Here is a 22976-nt window from a genome sequence, read left to right as displayed (position 1 = left end):
CCCCCTCCCCCCGTCATGTTCGTCCTCTTCCTCCATAGTCACTGTGATGTATTTTATTTTCAGCAGATGATGATACACACATATATTATTATTATTACTATTATACAGGATTTGTATTGTGCCAACAGTTTGCACAATGTGAGGGCAGACAGTACTGTTACAATGCTCATTAGAGCTTACAATCTAAGAGGGAGGGTCAAAGGATACAAAATGCAATTACTGAGGGAGATGAGCTAATTGAGAAAATAAAAGTCCAGTTAGGTGGGGCAGGAAAGGCTTCTCTGAAGAGAAGGATTTTCAGGGATGGTCTAAAAGTGGACAGAGTAGGAGGTAGACAGACAACTTGGCATAGAGAGTTCCAGAAGATGGGAGAAGCTCAGGGGAATTCTTAATGACAAGCATCGGAAGAGGTGATCAGGGAGCTAGAGAGCAGGAGGTCTTGGGAGGAACCGAGAGAACGGTTTGGTAGGTATTGTGAGACTAGGTTAGTGATGTTACTGAGAGTCGAGTTGTGGATGGCTTTATAGGACACTGAATGGACCCAGTGGAGGGATTGGCAGAGAGGGGTGGTGGACACTAAATAGACCCGGTTGAGGGATTGGCAGAGAGGGGTGGTGGACACTGAATGGAAGCCAGTGGAGGGATTGGCAGAGAGGGTTGGTGGACACTGAATGGAAGTCAGTGGAGGGATTGGCAGAGAGGGGTAGCAGATGCTGAGTGGTTGGTAAGGTGGATAACCCTGGCAGCAGCTTTCTTGATGGGCTGAAGGGGAGATAGCCAAAGTAAAGGTAATCCAATGAGGAGGAAGTTGCAAGAGATAACCAGTGAGGGAACTAGGAGCTTCATGGTGTCATTGATTAGGAAGGGGAGTATTATGGAGATGTTGAGGAGGCAAGCTTTGTACAGTGATTGGATGTGGGGCTGAAAGAATAGTTCAGAGTCCAGGATTACACCTAGCATTCTGAAATGTGGGGACCAGTGGATAGTTGAGACATTAATTTTGACAGAGAAGTCAGGGGAAGGGACACGTGGGGGAGGAAATATTATGAGCTCGGTTTTGGATAGATTGAGTTTGAGGAAGTGATGTGACATCCAGGCTGATATGTCTGTTAGTAAATTAGTTATATGTGAGGAGACTGATGGAATAAGATGGGGGGTAGAGACATAGATTTGGGTGGCATCAGCATAGAAATGGTATTGGAAGCCATGGTGGCTATAAGCTCACCCAGGCAAGAGGTTTAGATCAGGAATAGGAGTGGTCCAAGAAAAGAACCTAGGGGGACCCCAACGGAGAAAGGGAAAGGAGGAAGTAAAGTGACGCTGAAGGTGTGGTGGGATAGGTAGGATGAGAACTAGTGAAGAGTACAGTCACAGGGACCAAAGGATTGGAGTTTTTTTAAGCAGGAGAGGGGGTGGCCTACTGTGTCAAAGGCAGCAGAGAGGTCCAGAAGTAGGAGTACAGAATAGTGTCCATTGGGTTCGGCCATTAGCAGATGATTTGGGAATTTAAGGAGAGCAGTTTCTGTGGAGTGTTGAGGATGAAATCCTGATTGAAAGGGATTACGAAGATTATTGTCAGTGAAATGGGCGCTCAGTTGGTTGTAGACTAGACATTCAGGAAGTTTGGAGGGAAAGGTGAGCAAGGAGATGGGGTGTAGGTTGTTCAGATTGGTGGGGTCCAATGAAGGTCTTTTTAAGTATGGGAGTGATGCCTGAAGAGTGGGAGATATTGAAGATGTGGTTTACAGAGCGTAGGATAAAGTCAGTTTCAACGGTAGAGGGTCCAGGGGGCAGGTGGTTAGGTGGGTGTTGAAAAAAGTTTAGCAACCTCATCTATAGTAGCAAGGTTGAAAAAGGGAAGAGTTGATTGTGCCTGTGAATATGGAGTGATATCTGTACAGCAGAGATCTCATCACAAATTGTATCAATCTTATTTTTGTAGTGATTTACGATCTCCTGGGCAGTGGATCAGTTAGTGGATAAAGGCAATCGAGGACAAAGTAGCGTTAAGGGTAGAGAAGGGTTGATGTGCATGGGATAAGTTGTTAATAAGAGTGATAAAATAGGTCTGCTTGGCAGTGAGGAGACAGGAATTGTATTTTTGAAGGGCAGATTTATATTGGTTGAAGTCTTTAGAAGACTTAAGCCCCGTACACACGCGTCGGAAATTGGCAGGGAATTTTTGGCCAACGTCCGATCTGCCGATTTTCGGCTTGTTAGTATGATGCTTACGACAACCGACTCCGACTTTTTGGCCGAAAAAAATCTGGTGTGCAGACTATAAAATTTTTGTTGGCCATCAACACAACTGCCGATTTTCCGTCAGTCAGTACAGATTTCGCCAGACAAAAATCTGATGAGCAAGACTGGGCATGCTCAGAGAAGAAAAAACACAAGGAAAGTAAACCAGCACATGACAACACTTCTGAAGTAGATTTTTGTTAGGCGAGAAAATTAGTGTGCAGTCTCGGCACATTCCAACTAACAAAACATCACTCTGGACAAAAGTCGGCCGATAATCGTTGCGTGTGTACGAGGCTTTATTCTTACACCTGAGGCGCTCGAGATGTTTTTTTTTTTTTATTAATTAGCTCAAGAGATGTTTTTTGAGACTTATGGTGTCGTCTGTTTGCCAAGGTTGTAGTGTTTGGGGCCTAATCTGTGTGTAATGAGGGGGGTGAGCTCATCCAGGGTGTAGGACAGAGATCTATTGCAGACAGAAGTGGTTAGATTGTGGCAGGACATGGGTGAGATTTTGTCATAGAGGTGGTCAGTAGAAGGGAAGAGAAGGGTTAGGTGGCAAAGGTTTCTATGGGTAACTGTTAGGTGGTTGGAGGGAGAGGAGGGGAGAGTCTCGGATATTATGAAACTAATATTGTGGTGATCAGAGAGAGAAAAAATATTGTTGGAGAGGTTGCACAGAGTGCATAGGTAGGAGAATACATAGTCAAGGGTATTGCCATCAGAGTGAGTAGAAGCATGAATCGATTGCTTCAGGTCAAAAGAGGAGGTTAGATTGAGAAGTTTAGAAGTAGCAGGAGTGTTAGTTTTCCTTTTAAAACAAAGTTTATTGAAAATCGCAACAGTGCATTACAAATCACAAAGAAGAATAACACTTAAAGGCCATAATACAAACAGTACAAAAGAAAATTATCCGTGTGCAAACGGGGATGATCACAAACCACTCGACGCTTAAGAAGGTTTATCAGGCAACATAGCAAGGCTCAAGAGCATTGCGGTGCGGCCGCCACAGGGGGGGGACAACAAAAAATAAGAGTAAAAATCAGCACTGGGATAGACACTCACAGCAATGCAAGGAGGAAGGAGGTCTAGTCAGAACACGTGGAAGCTGTTTCCAGTCATCTGCCACACTTTCTCGTATTTGGCAGGGCAACCCCTGTGGCGATAAATCAACTTTTTTTACAGCAGGGTAGAATTCACGTCTGCTCTCCATGCCTGAAAGGAGGGAGGTTGGGGCCTCGTCCACGTCCTGGCGATCAACTTGCGAGTGCAGAATAAAGTTTCTTGTAGTAAGGTAGAGAGGAATTTATCTATATCAGAGTCAGGGAACAGTCCCAGGAGACATACCCTTGGGTCCAGCTGTAGTGGGGAGCCCATGTGATCATGCAGGAATTTGATAATCTGGAGCCAGAAGGGTTGAACCAATGGGCAGGACCAGATAAGGTGATAGAAGGCGCCTGTGTGTGCATGGCATCTAGGGCATTGCAGACTAAAGTCGGGGCGATAGCGTGCAATGCGAGCCGGTGTTAAATATGCCTTGTGCAGTATATAGAGTTGGGTCAATCTATCAGGAAGCCTAGCGGGCGAGAGGCGCGGGAAGTCAAGGATAGAGTCCCAGTCTGTTTCATCCAGGGGGCCCAGGTCCTCCACCCATCGGGCTTTGGCCCTGTCAGACACAGCATCCATAGCTTTACACCTGACCTTCAGGTAGAGTGCAGAGATCAACTTAGTCGGGTTATCCCCGAGTATGATGTCGAGGACTGGGGGCTTAGCTAAGGTCGGGATAGCATTAGAGAGGAGTGTAGTTTTAACAGTGATGTTGAAGTCACCAAGAATGATTTTGGGAATTTCAGAAGAGAGAAAGTAGGGTAGCCAGTGAAGAAAGGTTGATACGGGTCCAGGTGGCGGATAGATCACAGCACTTCTAAAAGAAACTGAAGAAAGTAGTTAAATACAATGTGCCTCAAATGAGGAGAGTGACAGAGAGGCAGGTGGGTGAAGTACCTGAAAGATGCTATGTGGGGCTAGAAGCATTCCCACTCCACCTCCCTTCCATCCACAGGGTCTGGGGAAGTGAGTCCAGAGAAGGCCATCATGGGAGAGGGAAGCAGGATCAGCAGTGTTGGATTCATGAAGCCAGGTTTTAGTAACAGCAAGTAGTTAGTGATAAAGAGGTCATGGACAGAATCTAGTTTGTTACAGATAGAGCAGCCATTCCAAAGGGAAGAAGAGGGTTAGAAACTAAATTGTGTCGATTGCTGCTCTTGCCAGAGGGCATGGGGTGATGAGGGATTTGGGTACAGTTAACCGATGGAGGCCCAGGGTTTGGGGTTTAATCTCTAGAGGTTGGGAGAAGCAGAAGGGAGAGGGAGGTAATATGGGATTGCAATTTATATGAAGGGACATGCCTCAGGGTTCTGGAGGTTTTATTAGCATGAGGGTTTAGAATTAGCAGGAGTTGGTGAGTGCAGAAATAGGGAGAGGACAGAAGTGAGGGTGATATATACAGGCTGTGGGGTGGCAAAGAGAGGCGAGGGAAAGAGAGATTAAGGAGTGAGGACACAACTATCAGAAGGATTGGTAGAAAGCGCATGTTACAGAGAGGAAGGAGAGCGGAATGGGGAAACAAGGTCACCTGCAGTCAGTTTGGTGTTTTTCAAAGTAGTTTGCTGTGTATTCTCGCTGAAGTGCAGAGCCGAAGTTGCGCCCACTTAAATAAAGAACCCACTTATAGAAAGCCGTGTGCTCCCCAGCCATATATAGTGTGGAAACGTAGATGAACCCCTTCAAAATCATAGCATTCCCCCACTTACAGGGCTAAAACATTTCCTTAATATTGGTGATGTGTCACCTTTTCCACCAATGACCTTCTCACCTCATCAGTCTATTATAGAATTACTACATCTATACTAACAATGTCACGCTTACCCCTAACGCAGGTGTTCAGACACTATAGCTGGCTTCTGTGTTCTTCGCCTATAGCAGCCTCCTTTCCCATAAGGCAAGCAGGCCTACCAGTACTCAGTTGCCCCCAGGACTTAAACACAATGCTATGGTGCCTGGCCACCACACCAGGGCAGGAACGAACTGAGCACAGCAACCAGGTACTTGCATTTGGCAGACAGGCAGAGTGGTTCAACGACAGTCCAGTTACAAGGCAGGCAAGGTTCAGAATAGTCGGGGTCAAATCCGTAGTCAAAAGGCAGGCAGAGTTCAGAGAGTCGATATCCGAATTAAGGTCTTCAACAAGGGAATCCAAACAGCAGAGCAGGGCAGACAAACAGAGAGCTTGGAGCACGTGTTACAAACGCAATATCACGAGCATGAAACTGCAGGCTTGGCTGGCTTCAATCAGGTTTGGTCTCCACCCAGAGACTGACCACATCAGTCACTTTGCAGATAGAAAGAAAGAAAGAAAGAATGCATCACAGCCAAAATCAGGATGCTGGAATGAGGAGCAAGAGCACAACTGTCAAGAACCATAAACCAGGCAGAGACAGAAAACGTAGTCAAGAACAGAAGCCAGGGTTTGGAAGCCAGAACGGGTGATCAGAAATCAGCGTGTCAAAAGCCAGAAATCAGAAGAGACGTCAGCCAGGGCAAGTCATAACAGGAACACAGCAGACACGCTGGAGATGTTGACCAGGCAAAGGCACGGAGGAAATGAGCAAGGCAGTCTAAAAAGCAAAAAGGGGCTGGCTGTAGGCTGGACTAATGAGGCAGGTAATGGTAACCAGGTGAGTCACTGTGGAAACAATGAATGGCTGCTAATTATCCAACAGCTGAGCAGCCTCTGTGCACTGAGTAGAGAGCTTCTATTAATAGCAGAAGCCCAGCCCTGACAACAATTCACTCCTCACAAACTGATTATACTACTTTTATTAGTGTGTGTGTGTGGGGGGGTGTATTTGGAGCATAAAAAATTATAGACATACATATTCCAATAGAATTCAAATAAGAAGAAAGAGGAAAAAATGTCATTTGTAGTAAATATCAGTTTTTTTTTTTTTTTTTATTATGATCCCAGTCTCAGATATTCATCCTAAAATGTGATTGATAAAGTCTCCGGAGTACACGGAGATCACAGGAATATGATGTGTCCTGACAAAGACAGCGTTCATCTTTAATTTTAGGAGAGGTGGGACGCATGATTCTTTGTGTGCAGAGACCTCGCACAGCGCCCCCCACAGCTCTTCCTCTCAATGTCCCTCCAATCAGAGTCAGCGAATCCTATGACATGACACCGACCACAAAGCTACTCCTTTTAATATCCCTCCAATCAGAGTCAGAGAATCCTATGATACCACACTGACCACACAGCTCCTCCTCCCAATGTCCCTCCAATCAGGATCAGAGAATCCTATGACATGACACTGACCACACAGTTCCTCCTCCCAATGTCCCTCCTATCAGGGTCAGAGAATCCTATGACACAGAGGTGTAACTAGAACCTTCAGGTCCCCTTCCCACTTATCCCGGGGTTGGAGGGCAGCAGGACCTGGATAGGAGGGGCAGCGGGGGTGACACATAGAGGAACAAATCCCCTCCATTTTCCTCCTGTAGCCACTGAATGCCTATGGAAGGGAGAGGAGGAAAACTTGGCTTGTAGCAGCTGCAGTTGAAAAATGGAGGAGATTTGTTCCTCTATATGCCCCCCCCCCCTTATCCAGGTGTACAGGGGAAACACATGGGCCCTTGCAATTGTGACCCCCTTTAGTTACGCCCCTGGGATGAGTGGCAGTGGTGGGGGATGGGATCATTGGCAGCAGTGGTGGTTGGGTGGGGATGAGATCAGTGGCAGCGGTGGTGGTGGGGGGATGGGATGATTGGCAACTGTGGTGGAGGGGGGGATGGAATGGGATAAGTGGTGGTGGGATGGGATGATTGGAAGCGGTAGTGGGATATAATTGGATGAGCGGGAGCAATAGTGAGGGTATGGGATGAGTGGCAGGGTTGGTGGGGGATGGGATGGAAAAAGTGGTGATGGTGAGGGGATGGGATAAGTGGTAGCGGTGGCAGTGGTGGTGGTGGTGGGGGTGTTGGGGGGGTGGGATGAGTGGCAGTGGTGAGGGGAGCATGGGATCAGTGGCAAGGGTGGAGGTTGGAGGGGGGGGGGTGGAATGGGAAGAGTGGAAGTAGTGGTGGAGGGGATGGACTCAGTGGCATCAGTGGTGCTGATGTGCGTGTGTGGGGGGGGGCTTTAGTGGCAGCAGTGGTGGTGGTATTGGGGGGGGGTCAGTGGTAGTGGTGGTGGTAGGGGGAATCAGTGGTGGTGGTGTGGGGGTGGGTGTTAAGTGGCAGCAGTGGTGCTGGTTTGTGTATGTGGGGGGGAACAGGGGCAGCAGTGATGCTGGTGTGGGGGATCAGTGGCAGCAGTGGTGTTGGGGAGGAATCAGTGGCAGTGCTGATATTGAGGGATGGAATCAGTGTCACTCCCTTGCAGATCACTCGGTCCCTCCTCCTTGCTATGTCTCAGTGTATCTTTGGCTTTCTTCCTGTGTCTCCAGTAACTCCTATCCCATCATGGGGTCTCCTCACACGGTGGAGAGCTCCTCCCCCTTCACTTTACTGGCACATCCCAGGTCAGCTGATTTTCTCTTTTAGTCTCCCAACACTGTATCTCCATACCCTACTGAACTCAATGGATGGGCAGAGAGGATGGGTGGTTCGGGGACTGTGTGTGCCTGTGAGAATGCACGTTAATGACCAGTGTACTGTCTCCCGAGCAGCAGAGGGCCCCCCTACAGTGGCAGAACTCCAGGACCCCTTCGCAAGTGCAACTGCTGCAACCCTGGTAATTCCCCCACTGCCATGACATGACAATGTCCCTCCAATCAGAGTCAAAGAATTCTATGACATCACACTGACCTCACAGCTCCTCCTACCACTATCCCTCTATCCGACTCTTTATTTCTGGTGCTCTTAGGATGTGGGCTGAACCCCAGGCCTCCTTACTGTCAAAGTAGGGCTGTTGGACTTGCATTGTATGTAATATCAGAAACCTCAGCATGAAGTGGGGTTTAAATAAAAGGAGACCTGACCAGTGAGGTCAGGAGGATTCTGGGAATGTCATTTGATTTTACTATTTGTGTTCAAATCTAGAGTTTTCCTCCTGTGAAGCCTGGAGATCATATGACCATCACATTGCCTCCACCTCCCTCCCTGATAGAATAGAGAAATACAAAGAAGATTTGAGAAGTCACCAGAGAGATCATTGAGTAGCTGACAGGAGAGATGAGCGGTGCTGGGAAGGACATCATGATGGAGAATCAGCCGCCCCTCACATCACCGGGTAAGAGGAGACTTTATTGCAAAGGAGAGAGCAGTACGGAGGATCCACCTAGATCCCCCATCATCTGATAAACACATAGAAACAATGTATTCAGTCAGTGTGTGTGTTTCCTACAGATGGATCCAGTAATGGGAACCCACCAGAGAGATGTCCCCGTCCTCTGTATTCCCGGGATTCCACACAGGAAGGTCACACCATCCCTCACCATCATCAGGTAGATGAGGAACAATCACTGATAGTATCATTAGGATCTGTACATTATCTGCATTGTTACCATTGATGTCATTTTTATTATATATTCAGAGTGGAAACCTGAGAGATTCTAAAGTTGAGGTTAAAGAAGAGATAAAAGAGGAGGATGATGAGGATGGGGTGATGGAGGAGTCAGAGTTTCTAAAAGAACACAAAGATCTGTACCAGGACACCATGGTGGAGTCATCCAGCTACAGAAACCCACCAGAGAGATGTCCCCGTCCTCTGTATTCCCGGGATTCCACACAGGAAGGTCACACCATCCCCCACCATCATCAGGTAGATGAGTGACAATTATTGGTAGTTCTGATTTATACACAGCATGTTTGTTACAATGAATGTTTTATTATATATTCAGAGTGGAAACCTCGGGGATGATAATATTGATGTTAAAGAAGAGTATAAAGAGGAGGATGAGGAGTATGGAGTGATGGAGGAGTTTTCAGAAGGACACAAGGATATGATGGAGCCACCTAATACCAGGAACCCACCAGAGAGATGTCCCCGTCCTCTGTATTTCCGGGATTCCACACAGGAAGGTCACACCATCCCTCACTGTTACAAGGTTGGTTGATTGGAGCATCTAGAACATGGACTTCTGGAGAGGATATGTTGTTTTTTTTTTAATATATAATATCACAATAATAAAGCTTATATTTTACAGATGATATTCTCTCTCATTTTCTTGGTTTAGAGTGGAGATCCAATCGATATAGAATTTGAGGTTAAAGCAGAAGAAGAAGAGAGGTATGTGAGGGATGATCAGCAGTCTAAGGAGGAGGATGGAATAACGGGGACATTTATAGAGGAGGACACTCCTACAGAGATCAGCACAGGTGGGTCATTAACATTAAATACATCCCTCCACCCATACTGCTCACTGATTGGTCCAGAGTAGGACGGGGACTGGGTGATATCAGCCTGTATTTCCCTGGTCACTTTCCTGAGCTGTGTTCCCCGTCCTGTATTCCTGTATTTCTCTCAGATAAACTTCCATCTCTGTGCTGCAGACGCAATTTATGTCTCTAGACTGGATTTATGAAGATTCTGGGGTTCAGCTGGCAGTAAAATGTTGATAATTACCATAGACGTTGCTTGACCTAGGCACCTATGTACCTTGAGTCTTATGCCCCATGCCCGGGGCACTATCAAGATCTCTGACAGAAGAATTCTCCCGGGGTTACTTGCTCTGTTGTTTGCTGGCTGTGCCAGGTGGAGGGATATGTCTGTATAGTCTCACACCCATGTCACTGAGTGCAGTCTCAGCAGATGGGAGGCAGCGGGGTGGGACCTCTGCAACTGATTACTGAACACACAAATTATGAGTCCTGACCCCTGCACTATATACTCTATGCTGTACATTACATACTCCTGACCTGTGCACTGTATAATTTATATTGTACATTACATACTCCTGACCCCTGCACTATATACTCTATGTTGTACATTACATACTCCTGACTTCTGCTCTCTCCCCTCTACCCACTGCTATATATACACATAATATGGATTCTCTTTTGTTACTCCCATTTCCTACCAGCTGGACATTTTATATCTGATGATTTGATTGGAGCACAGACTTTTACATATTGATAATAATGTGATAACATCCTCCAACTTTGGAACCTTAAACAGAAAGTGATAATGAGGGAGGAGTCAGTAACCCAATGATGGTGGTCTTCAGGATCAGTCCAGTCTTCATCTTGGTTGTTCTCCCCCATCCTCACTCTCTGACCTCTGGTGGTGCTCAGCCCCGCTCATGACTAAATCATGGACTAAATAAGGAAGTGCCGGACTTCTTGTGTTGGGAAGATGGCAATGAGTGATAGAGGGGGAGGGGACATAATCCCCTCATCACTGTCACTCCTATAAAAGACAGTTCTCCTTGTCTTCCTCTTTGACTAAGCTCCATTAATAAAGAAATGAACTGGTAGGAGATCAGAGGACCCATTTACTAGTTACCTTGAGGGGGCAATTGAGAGAGAAAGCTGCCTGATGTGGGCGGAGTCCTGGTTTAGGGGAACCAATCTGCTGATTTCTAGTAATAATCTTTGTATTTCTATTTTAGTAGATGGACGGGAGATGAGGAAAACCTCAGAGGATTGTCTCACTTTGTCTCCAGACTGTACAGTAGAAGATGAGGACATCACACAGTATAGTCCAGGAGAAAACCCGGCTACCTCAAATGTCCATCTGGGACCACACAGTGTAGATGGACCATCGTATTCCTCTTATCCTGAGGAACCTCAGACTGTGAGGGACGGTGCCGGACCATCGTATTCCTCTTATCCTGAGGAACCTCAGACTGTGTGGGACGGTGCCAGACCATCGTATTCCTCTTATCCTGAGGAACCTCAGACTGTGAGGGACAGTACCGGACCATCGTATGCCTCTTATCCTGAGGAACCTCAGACTGTGAAGGATGGTGCCGTCCTTACAACAGATAAGAGATTCTCCTGTACTGAGTGCGGGAAGTGTTTCCGTTCTAAATACAAGCTTAATGTGCATAAAAGGTCTCACACCAGTGAGAAGCTGTATTCCTGTCCTGAGTGCGGGAAATGTTTTTCAGTGAAGTCCAATCTTTCCAGACATCAGAGATTGCACACAGGTAAGAAGCCGTATTCTTGTCCTGAGTGTGGGAAATGTTTTTCACAGAAGTTCTATCTTTCCACACATCAGAGATCACACACTGGTGAGAAGCCGTATTCCTGTCCTGAGTGCGGGAAATGTTTTTCAGAGAAGTCCACTCTTTCCAAGCATCAGAGACTGCACACTGGTGAGAAGCCGTATTCCTGTCCGGAGTGCGGGAAATGTTTTTCAGAGAAGTCCGATCTTTCCAAGCATCAGAGATTGCACACAGGTGAGAAGCCGTATTCCTGTCCTGAGTGCGGGAAATGTTTTTCACAGAAGTCCACTCTTTACAGACATCAGAGATCTCACACTGGCGATAAGTCTTATTCCTGTCCTGAGTGCGGGAAATGTTTTTCAGAGAAGTCCGATCTTTCCAAGCATCAGAGATCGCACACTGGTGAGAAGCCATATTCCTGTCCCGAGTGCGGGAAATGTTTTTCAGAGAAGTCCACTCTTTCCAAGCATCAGATATTGCACACTGGTGAGAAGCCATATTCCTGTCCTGAGTGCGGGAAATGTTTTTCACAGAAGTCCACTCTTTACAGACATCAGAGATCTCACACGGGGAGAAGCCGTATTCCTGTCCTGAGTGAGGGAAATGTTCCTCGCTGAAGTCCTGTCTTACTGTACATCAGGGGTCCCACACAACCCTGGAGGTGTATTAGTGCCTTGAGTGCGGGAAATGTCTTCTATATGAATGTTGGTGAACATGTGGGGAAGAAGCACACCCTGATATACACCTCAGATATACTCCATGGCTGATCTTCATCATGTAAGAAACTCTTCATAAGGAGATCAGAGATCACCAAAGACATGGATGAAGTGTTGGCAATTGATAGCAGGAGAAAAATAAAAATGGAGTCCTTACCTTTCATTGGCTGAGTACATTTTGTGCGGGAAGATTTCACAAACACTTACAGATCTGGTTGTTATAAATGTGTTGATGAAATGTGACCCGCATTCCCCCAGTCATGATGAATTGGGTTTTCCTATAAAGGTCAGTTCCATCTAGTGGCCATAATGTGCTTTCCTGACAGATGTCAATGGCAGCATACGTTTGGGTAGCCCCGCCCTCATTCCTCCCCCATAAGACCCCACCCCCATAAATGTTCAGGATAAGCCAATGGCTGCGTTCCTTTTTTCTCCTCCTCACTTATAGGACCATTTTTGTATGAAGTTTTCCTACCTATTGGAAGTATTGGTGGGCGGGTCTGGTGCTGGGCAGCTGTGCGGGATGTCAGGAGCTTCCTTTGGTATCCAGAAGTCTTCCAGAATGTCCCGAATGGTCATTGAGTCCCCAGCTATCAGTTGGGTGGTGTTATGGCACATATATGTATAGGATCCATGCCTGGAGAGTGGGCCCTGCCATCTGCGGCCATTTGCATTGGCTGGGAGCCCAGCTGTTAGCGGGTGGCCATTAAGTGTTAGACACGTGATATCCGTTTCGGTGCGAATACAAATTCCGACAAATTTTTGGTTATTCCTAGATTCGGATGTATCCAAATCTCCAAATGACATTGTAATGAATTTTGTTGAAATTTGTTTTGTTTATTCGTTTTCTAACGAAATTCCAACTTTTCAGAATGATTCAAATTCGGATCAGACAAATTAACGATCGACCATACCAGGCCACAAGTCCTCAACATGGGGGGGTGGGTGCTTTGGGTAAGCTATGACCCCCCACCCCAAAGCACCTTGTCCCCATGTTGATGGAGACAAGGGCATCTTCCCTACAACCGTGGCCTGTGCTTGTGGGGGTCTGCAGGTGCAGGCAGGGGGCTTGTCATAATATGAAAGCCTCTTTTACCAAGGGGGCCCCCAGATCCCGCCCCCCCCCCATGTGAATGAGTATCGGGAACATATTACCCGTACCTATTCACCAAAAATTGTCAAAAAGTAATAAAAACACACACAAATTTTGAAAAATCCTTTATTTATAAAAAACCTACTGCAGGCTCCTCCTCCATACATAGGAAAGGGGCGGGGTCACCTGTCTACATCACCTGGAGGCACTGCCCCTTCTGGCCTCATGGATCGGTGCATTCTGGGTCCCTGACATCAGAAAGGGCGGTGGCACCAGGTGATGTAGACAGGTGGCCCGCCCCTTACCTATATAAAAGATGTGAAACGGGGAACCTGCAGTAGGCCTTCATGATGGCGAGAGCATCTTTATTAATTTATTTTTTCGGGTGCGGCGGGTGTTGTGATTGATGACAGATCTACATCGGGGGACGCTGGTTTTTATTTTATAATAGAGGATTTTTCAAAAATTGTGTGTGTGTTTTTATTACTTTTTGACACTTTTTTGGTGAGTTGGTACAGGTACTATGGTCCCGATACTCATTCACATGGGGGGAGGGGGCGGGATCTGGGGGGGTCCTTTGGTAAAAGGGGCTTTCAGATTAGGACAAGACCCCTGCCTGCAGACCATCACAAGCACAGGCCACGGTTGAGGGGGAAGAGGCCCTTGTCCCCATCAACATGGGGACAAGGTGCTTTGGGGTGGAGGGGAGAGGTGCCCCAAATAACCCACCCCCCATGTTAAGGGTATATGGTCTGGTATGGGTTAGGAGGGGGGTCTTACTCGTCCCCCCTTTCCTGACCTTCAGAACTGCATGCTCAGGTAAAGGTCTGATATGGATTTTGGGGGACCCCACGCCATTTATTTTTTAACATTTTGGCGTGGGCCTGGTATAGACTGGGGGGGAGGGGACCCCACGTCATTTTTTTAAACATTTTTTTATTGCCGGGCAATGCCGGAATTCTTTTCTTTCCATTCATCTGTCAGTGGGGAAGCCCGCTGACAGCTGATGAGTCATCGGTTGGTAAAAATGTGGGCGGCCGTTTTCCCAGCCCCCTGCTTAACAACCAGCTATTCTTCACACAGGATTCGAATCAAGTCGATCGTTTCTCGACCGATCAGAATTCTGATCCTTCTGAAAAGTTTGAATTCTTTAGATTAATAAACTAAACAAATTTTACCAAAAACGAAAAGAAAGTTAACAAAAACTAAACAAAAGTATACAAATTCCAAAACCAAACTAAAAGAATTCCAAATTCCAGAATGAAACGAAATTAGTGACATAACGAATCTATCCAAAACAAAACAAATGTTTCCACTCTGCACATGTCTCCTAAGCGTGCCCAACCCAGATATAGCAGTTGTGTTCCTGCCTCTAGGATCGGGATCGCCCTGCGGATGCATCGATTGCCCTGTGGAAGAGGTCCGGGACACGTGAGTATGTTTGGGTTGAGGTCAGCAGAAGGGAGCAGACGCCATGGGGGTGCTAGGGAGTAACCAAAAGGAAAACCTATGGAGAGGACTCTGCTCTCTGGGTGATCGATGTGCATTGCAGCATCTTATCAAAGTTTGGTGCAGTCGCCTACCTTTGTCTTCTTTTCTGTCCTGAGGAGAGAACTGTTTGTTGAAGCAAGGTTTGCTTTCTGCGTAATGGTACCCCCGCAGGAGCCGCTTGGATATTGGTTTGCCCGGGCCTCCCACTGATTACTCCACAGCCAGATGCAGGGTATTTTCACACAGCCAGGTGCACACACTCTTCCGCTCGTTGTCTCCAATGACCAGTCTAGGGGATGTGTTTTTATGTTTTATTTGGAGAACTTGGATAGGAGAAGAAAAACCAGAGCTATCCTGAGAGTCCCAACATCCTATCTGTTCAGAGAAATGGGAACCTACAGATGTTCACAAGGAACCACTGTCATATGTGTGGACTTTAAGGGCACAGCATGAGACAGATGACAACTCCATGGATTTATCCTAAAATAACATTTATTGATTTATCTACAACCAGATCTCAATAAAATGAGGAAACTGGCCCCAAACTGAGCTCAGCTCGTACAAAGGAGATCAATGTCTCCTACTAATTTCACTCATGTACATCATACATATATAAGGATAAGTTGGTATATATTATAAGGTTGGTGTAGGTATAGATATTTCCTCTCTTCACTTAGATGTAACATTTAGTGACGGCCATGTACTTTATTACTGAATATATCTTATTACTATTATAACAATCTCCTTACTATATGGATTTCTTTGTGTCAGCTTTTTTTGTATACATGTCTGCATCATATTTGTTACTGATGTCAACATTTGCATCAATTACTGTATGTATAATAAATGACTACGTTCAGATTCCATTTTTGGATATCTTAGTTGGTGACCGGCCTCATGTTTTCTGTTTGCATTAGGGATGGAGGCACGTCACTGTGTTTGCTTCGGATCATATTCCTCTATCTTCGTCTGTTCACTGGTCAACGCGTTTCACACAAGGCTTCTTCAGGACTATGAAGATGTACAGACAGTTTTCTCTTAAAATAAACAGACTCGATATTAGTGTTTCATAAACATAGAACATAATCTGTATTTATGTACATCATAATAAATACAAACATGGCTTACTAGCACACGGCCTTCCTTCCAACCCCCAACAAATTAACCCGACCTGGGGTGGACACAGGCGGGAAAAATCCGTCCAAAATGTGTTGTATATACAGGTATCTGTCCTGATGATCCAAGGTACAAAATAAAGTATACAGTATCTCACAAAAGTGAGTACACCCCTCACACGTTTGTAAATATTTTATTCATTTCATCTTTTCATGTGACCACACTGAAGAAATGACACTTTGCTACAATGTAAAGTAGTGAGTGTACAGCTTGTATAACAGTGTAAATTTACTGTCCCCTCAAAATAACTCAACACACAGCCATTAATGTCGAAACCTCTGGCAACAAAAGTGAGTACACCCCTAAGTGAAAATGTCCAAATTGGGCCCAATTAGCCATTTTCCCTCCCTGGTGTCATGTGACTCATTAGTGTTAGAAGGTCTCAGGTGTGAATGGGGAGCAGATGTGGTAAATTTGGTGTTATCGCTCTCACTCTCTCATACTGGTCACTGGAAGATCAACATGGCACCTCATGGCAAAGAACTCTCTGAGAATATGAAAAAAAGGATTGCTGCTCTACATAAAGATGGCCTGGGCAATAAGAAGATTGCCAAGACCCTGAAACTGAGCTGCAGTACAATGGCCAAGACCATACAGTGGTTTAACAGGAGAGGTTCCACTCAGAACAGGCCTTGCCATGGTCCACCAAAGAAGTTGAGTGCGGTGCTCAGCGTCATATCCAGAGGTTGTCTTTGGAAAATAGACGTATGAGTGCTGCCAGCATTGCTGCAGAGATTGAAGAGGTGGGGGGTCAGCTTGTCAGTGCTCAGACCATACACTGCACACTGCATCAAATTGGACTGCATGGCTGTCGTTCCAGAAGGAAGCCTCTTCTAAAGATGATGCACAAGAAAGCCCACAAACATTTGCTGAAGACAAGCAGACTAAGGACATGGATTATGGAACCATGTCCTGTGGTCTGATGAGACCAAGATAAACCTATTTGGTTCAGATGGTGTCAAGCATGTGTGGCAGCAACCAGGCAGTGGTAGAAATAATGGTGGCCACACAAAATATTGACTTTGGGCCCAATTTTGACACTTTAACCTAGGGCTGTACTCACTTTTGTTGCCAGCAGTTTAGACATTAATGGCTGTGTGTTGAGTTATTTTAAAGGGACATCAAATTTGAGGTGCTCCCTATGGCACTTGGTGTAATGTGTTGAGTTAGCCGCAGGGTGCTATACAGGTCCAGGGTTGTAGTTCATCACTATGGAACTTCAAAACTATGGAACCCAGTCCCTGAGGACCTCTTCGGGGGTATGTCCACCATGACGATTAAAGCATGGACCTTATATACAGTCCAGTATTCAGGACAGATAAGTCAGGGTCACCCTGTAACTTTGACCATTACTCTATAAAACATTACTAAGTCTGGAATGTATTCCCCTTACGGCGTAAGCTTTTCAAACTTTGCGCTAAAATTCAGAGCTCAGTCTCAGGTGGTCACACCCTTTAATGCCACTTCCATCTAGAACCGTAATAAGGTACTCCGGTGCCCTTTCACCACTTGTTGCAGGACAGTCAACACCTGGGTTTCCGTGTACTCCTTTCAGACACACTGCGCCCTATCTCCTGCACCCTATTCCATGAGTACCCCACAGGGGAATACCCTCACTTATAGCTATGGTGGAGACCAGGAGAAAGGGAGCCAATTCTAAATCGCAGAAGATTGGCTCTGCCAAAGGTCCACTCAATACTCAGCCTTGGAGTGACAATGTGTCTCTTGTACCGGAGTAGGAAGCAGTTTTACCACCAATGTCTGTATCCGGTTCTAGCTCTATCTCAGGCACACAACATGACGAAAGCAGAATTTTCTTTCACCTTTTTTCCCTATGGTGGTTAAGCTAGAAGGTCATTCCAGAAGAGTGGTGCAAATTGAACAGAAGGACAGAGCAGCAGAATGTCTTAGTGGTCATCACCTTGCAGCACTGGGTTGCTCAGTTCAAACCCCAACTGGGACACTTCTACCTGCATTGCAGGATGTCAGATTAGGCATTTATGAACAGGAGGAGGTTTTCCAGCATAATAAGCAGAGATTTTTTTCAGCGGCAATGCGGGAGAATGCAGTTAGGACACCTCTAGCACTGACTGTATATAATGGCAAGGGGTGCTGGAGTGTGCTGCAGGGTCTATTTCTGCTCGCTGCTGGGGGGTCTATTCTAGATGGAGGGGATCTATTTTGGCAGGGGGGTCTTTTGTTGCTGGTGGAGGACCTACTATTGCTGGGGGTGGGTCTTACATTTCAGGGGTCAGTTGTTGCTGGGCGAGATCTACTGTTGAGGGATAGGTCTGTTGTTGCAGGCTGATGGAAAGTCTATTGGTGCTGGCTGTGCGGACATCTTTTGTTGCAGCCAGGAGTCTATTGTTGCTAGGGGGGATTTAGTTACAGGTGCTTCATTGTTGTTAGGGAAACTATTGATACTGGTGGGGGTCTTTATTGTTACTGGCTGCAGGGAATCTATTTTACTGTTTTCTTGTTATCATTACCAAATCCCATACAAATTACTTAGCACCACAAAATGATACCTGGTTCAGTATTGTCAAAAAGGGCAGTACTGGGAGGTGGGTAGGGGATGAAACCAAGAAATGGTGCTTGGAGGTGGGTAGAGGGTGGAACCAAGTAATGGTGCTTGGAGGTGGGTAGAGGGTGGAACCAAGTAATGGTGCTCGGAGGTGGGTAGAGGGAGGAACCAAGGAATGGTGCTCACAGGTGGGTAGGGGTGGAACCAAGTAATGGTGCTCAGAGGTGGGTAGAGGTGGAACCAAGGAATGTTGCTTGGAGGTGGGTGGAACCAAAGAATGGTGCTCGGAGGTGGGTAGAGGGTGGAACCAAGGAATGGTGCTCGGAGGTGGGTAGAGGTGGAACCAAAGAATGGTGCTCAGGAGGTGGTAGAGGGTGGAACCAAGTAATGGTGCTCGGAGGTGGGTAGAGGGTGGAACCAAGGAATGGTGCTCAGGGGGTGGGTAGGGGTGGAACCAAGGAATGGTGCTCAGGAGGTGGGTAGAGGGTGGAACCAAGGAATGATGCTTGGAGGTGGGTAGAGGGTGGAACCAAGGAATGGTGTTCGGAGGTGGGTAGGGGGTGTAACCTAGGTATAATGCTCAGAGGTGGGTAGGGGCAAAGAAAGGGGGAGTTCCTGCACCTATTCTCTGAGAGAACAACCCCTGATAATGAGTCACCTATTTGCTTGATGTGGCCTTCATGAGCTTAGCCATATGAGTTGTCATTGGAGGATGCTGTGTCCTTAACCACTTTACCACTAGAGCATTTTGCTGTCTTACGTCTGGGCCACTTTTTGCGATTCGGCGCTGTGCGAATTTAACTGACAATTGCGCGGTCGTGCAACGCCGTACCCAAACGAAATTGACGTCCTTTTTTTCCCAGAAACAGAGCTTTCTTTTGGTGGTATTTGATCACCTTTGCGATTTTTACTTTTTGACCTATAAACAAAAAAAGAGCGTTTATTTTGAGAAAATAACAATATTTTTCACATTTTTTTATATGAAATTCCCCCCAAAAAAATGTAAAAATCAAATTTTTTTTTAATTTTTGGCCAATTTGTTTTCTGCTACCTATGTTTGGTAAAAAAAATCGCAATAAGCGTATTTTGATTGGTTTGCGCAAAAGTTATTGCGTTTACTAACAAAGGGAAAGATTTATGTCATTTTTGGTGTTTTTTTTTTTAACGAGTAATGGCGGCGATCTGCGATTTTTTTTGCGGGACTGCGACATTGCAGCGGACAGATCGGACCCTTGACTGACATTTTTGACACTTTTGGGGGTTCCAGTGACATTACTGCAGTAATCAGTGCTATAAATATGCACTGTTACTGTAAAAATGACACTGGCAGGGAAGGGGTTAACTTTATTGAAGAGGGAGGGGTTAATGTATGTCTGGTGCTTACTGACGTGTGGGGGGGAGGTGACTGTGTGAGACCGGGACAGATCGGATGTCCAGCTATGCTGAACACTCCGATCTGTCACTCCCTGTCACTGAGGAGATCCGCCCGCTTGTGTTTACACAGGCGGGCAGATCTCCACACTAGATCCCCGACGATCGGGGCAGAGCAGCGGCGATGGCCGCTGCTCCTCCCCTGGCCCGAATCCCGCTGTGAATGAAAACAGCGGGAGCGTGCCTCCGGCGGCGCGCGAGCGCCGCCTACAGGGGAGGAGTCTGGGGATGTAGGTCTACGTCGTCAGACGGGAACGAGCCACTTTGCCGCAGTACTATTACAGTACTTAGTGGTAAAGTGGTTAAAGGGTATACTCAATCATGATAATTGGATGTGGATGGGTGGTTGCAGCATCTTCTGATGGTAACTTTGTGTTGGTCTTGTTCTTCAGGTGTATATCTGTCTGCAGTTACAGCCTGTGAACTTGCGTTAACCCTTGCCTCTCTTCCAATGCAATGGAAGTTGGAATGAAAAATATTGATTCTATCCTAAAGAATAATAGAGTAATGGTCAGAGGTACAGGGTGACCCTGTCTTATCTGTCTAAAATAGTGGACTGTATATAAATTCCATACTTTACCACCAATGTCCGTTTCTGGTTCTAGCTCTATCTCAGACACACAACATGTGGGCTACCTGACCAAAGCAGAATTTTCTGTCGCCATTCCTTGGACAGATTACGTATTAATATGGCCATCTTTGTCCAGAGCTCCAAAACTCCTCGCCTCTTCTCCCGCTCCAGCTTCCCAACCGGAGTCAGATCCCGATATGCCAGTCCTAGAGGATGCAGAGACAGGAGGGAATGGAGAGGATATGGATGCCGTACTGGAGGAAGGTGCAGAGAATTTCTCTCCCCCACATTGTCATTATAATGAAGAAGGACCTTCACACAACATGCTTGCTAACGTTGAAAAGTTAATTTCCTGTGTCTGCAAAATCCTTGACATTCTGCCAATGAGAAGAAGATTGGGATTCTGGCACTCCAAATGGTTTATGTCTCTACAAATAAGCGGATGCTTAGGGGGGTGTGTGGACATTATTCTCCTGTAATAAGCCACTTCCTGCCCAACGACCTCATATGACGTCATGGACTTTGAGTGAAGATATCTGGATGATGGGTGGAGCTACAGGCATCATTCACATATCTTCTTTTTCTGCACTGTATTCCCTGCACTGTAAAATCAATCATATGGGCTGTTCAGCCGCTTGATTGTTTTTACAGGTGCCACTCTCCAGAAAGTAAAAAATATATATATTTTTTTTTTTCAAAGGTGTCGTCATTTTTTGTTTATAGCGCCAAAAATAAAAACCGCAGAGGTGATTAAATACCCCCAAAATAAATCTCTATTTGTAGGAAAAAAAGGACTTTGATTTTATTTGGGTACAGCGTCGCGCGACCGCGCAATTTTTAGTTAGCTTAACGCAGTGCCGTATCACAAAAAATGGCCTGGTCATGAAGGGGGGTAAATCTTCCAGGGCTGAACTTGTTAACTGACAGTTACGCGGCCGTGCGATGCTGTACCCAAATAAAATTGATGTCCTTTTTTCCCACAAATAGAGATTTGTTTTGGGGGTATTTGATCTCCTCTGCGGTTTCAAAGTTTTGCGCTATAAGCAAAAAAGAAAACAATATTTTTTACTTTCTGCTATAAAACATCCAATAAAAAAAGTACAAAAATCTAATTTCTTCATCAATTTATGCCAATATGTATTCTACTACAGGTTTTTGTTTAAAATAAATCTCAATAAGCGTATTTTAATTGGTTTGCGCAAAAGTTATCTCATCTATAAACTATGGGATATTTTTATGGAATTTTTTTCTAGTAATAGCGGCGATCGGTGACTTACAGCGGGACTTTATTGCGGCGGGCAAATCAGACACTAACTGACACTTTGTGGGAACCAGTGACACCAATACAGTGATCAGTGCTAAAAATATGCACTGTCACTGTACTAATGACACTGGCTGGGAAGGGGTTAACATCAGGGGCGATCAAAGGGATAAATGTGTGCCTAGCCAGTGTTTGTGTATTGGGGGAGGTGCTTTTACTAGGGGAAGGCATGGATCAGTGCCTCTGCTTTGCAGGAACACAGGATCTATGCCTTCCCTACTAACAGAACGGCAATCTGCCTTGTTTACATAGACGGATTGCCATTCTGCCTGTGTACCGAACGATCAGCGGGTGACGGCGGACATCGCGTCTGCGGGACCTGCTGTGTACAATCACAGTGGTAGGGGGCCGCTGGCAGAGCGCACTTGCGCACACTACCTGGAAGTGCAGGATCACGTCTATATATGGGGTTCTGAGCAGCACGGCTGCCCTGTAGCAATAAAACTGCTATAGGGAGGTTGGAAAGTAGTAAAGACTTTTTTCTTTCACACCCCCAAATTTTGAGTCCCCCAAAATTACATTCCAGACTCTGAATACTCTGAAAAACGAAATAAATTTTGCGCAAACCAATTTAAAATACGCTTATTGCGATTTTTTTTACCAAACAAATGTAGCAGAAAACAAATTGGCCAAAAATGTTAAAAAATTTTGATTTTTACATTTTTTTTGGGAATTTCATATAAAAAATGTGAAAAATATTGTTATTTTTGCAAAATTGTCGCTATTTTTTTGTTTATAGCGCATGATCAAAATATCGCACAGGTGATCAAAAGAAAGCTCTGTTTGTGGGAAAAAAAAGGGCTTTAAATTTGTTTAGGTACAGCGTTGCACGACCGCGCAATTGTCCGTTAAAGTCATGCAGTGCCGAATCGCAAAATAGGGCCTGGTCAGGAAGGGGGTAAAATCTTCCGGGGCTTAAGTGGTAAAATCAAAGAAACCAAAAAACAACTGTGTGAGGTCAACCAGGAAATAAATACCAAACTGTTAATCCGAGCATGCAGCCTGGCTGGCCAGGAAAGGGTGGGGGGGGGGGGGGTTGAGCGTGTGATGGTAATAGGCAGTAATATATTTCTCCCCCCTTGGTGGGAGTGGAGATGACCCATCTATAAGGATATACAGTAGATACACACACAGCACAAGGCCGTGTTCACCCTATGAGACATTTCTCAGGGCTGCAGTTCCTCTGAGCTCCACAAGGTGGTGATCTCACTTCTACACAGACAGAAAGTATCTATAGAAGAC

At 45.9% G+C, this 22976-nt stretch overlaps 3 protein-coding genes across 3 annotated transcripts in view; all 3 read left to right on the top strand.

Moving 5' to 3' along the window:
• LOC309549821 (uncharacterized protein) overlaps positions 1-11187 on the top strand; it is a gene marked incomplete at its 3' end in the record, with an annotated part of 279510 nt that extends 268323 nt beyond the window's left edge. The window contains exons 4-7 of the mRNA XM_082250324.1: positions 9144-9350; positions 9480-9621; positions 10854-11102; positions 11144-11187. Of these exons, the coding sequence (XP_082106450.1) occupies positions 9144-9350; positions 9480-9621; positions 10854-11102; positions 11144-11187 (642 nt within the window). The remainder of the gene's footprint in view (positions 1-9143; positions 9351-9479; positions 9622-10853; positions 11103-11143) is intronic.
• Positions 1-22976, top strand: part of LOC309550260 (uncharacterized protein) — a gene marked incomplete at both ends in the record, with an annotated part of 1652360 nt that overhangs the window by 1524077 nt on the left and 105307 nt on the right. The window contains one exon of the mRNA XM_082250668.1: positions 11394-11897. Within this exon, the coding sequence (XP_082106794.1) occupies positions 11394-11897 (504 nt within the window). The remainder of the gene's footprint in view (positions 1-11393; positions 11898-22976) is intronic.
• The window catches only part of LOC309549820 (uncharacterized protein), a gene marked incomplete at both ends in the record, with an annotated part of 28938 nt that continues 26389 nt past the window's right edge, over positions 20428-22976 (top strand). The window contains one exon of the mRNA XM_082250323.1: positions 20428-20664. Coding sequence (XP_082106449.1) covers positions 20428-20664 — 237 coding nt within the window. The remainder of the gene's footprint in view (positions 20665-22976) is intronic.

This window comes from Pelophylax lessonae (genome assembly GCF_965119305.1).
Source record: "Pelophylax lessonae genome assembly, chromosome: 3".
Taxonomy (NCBI): domain Eukaryota; kingdom Metazoa; phylum Chordata; class Amphibia; order Anura; family Ranidae; genus Pelophylax; species Pelophylax lessonae.
This window is presented reverse-complemented; position numbering and strand designations above follow the sequence as displayed.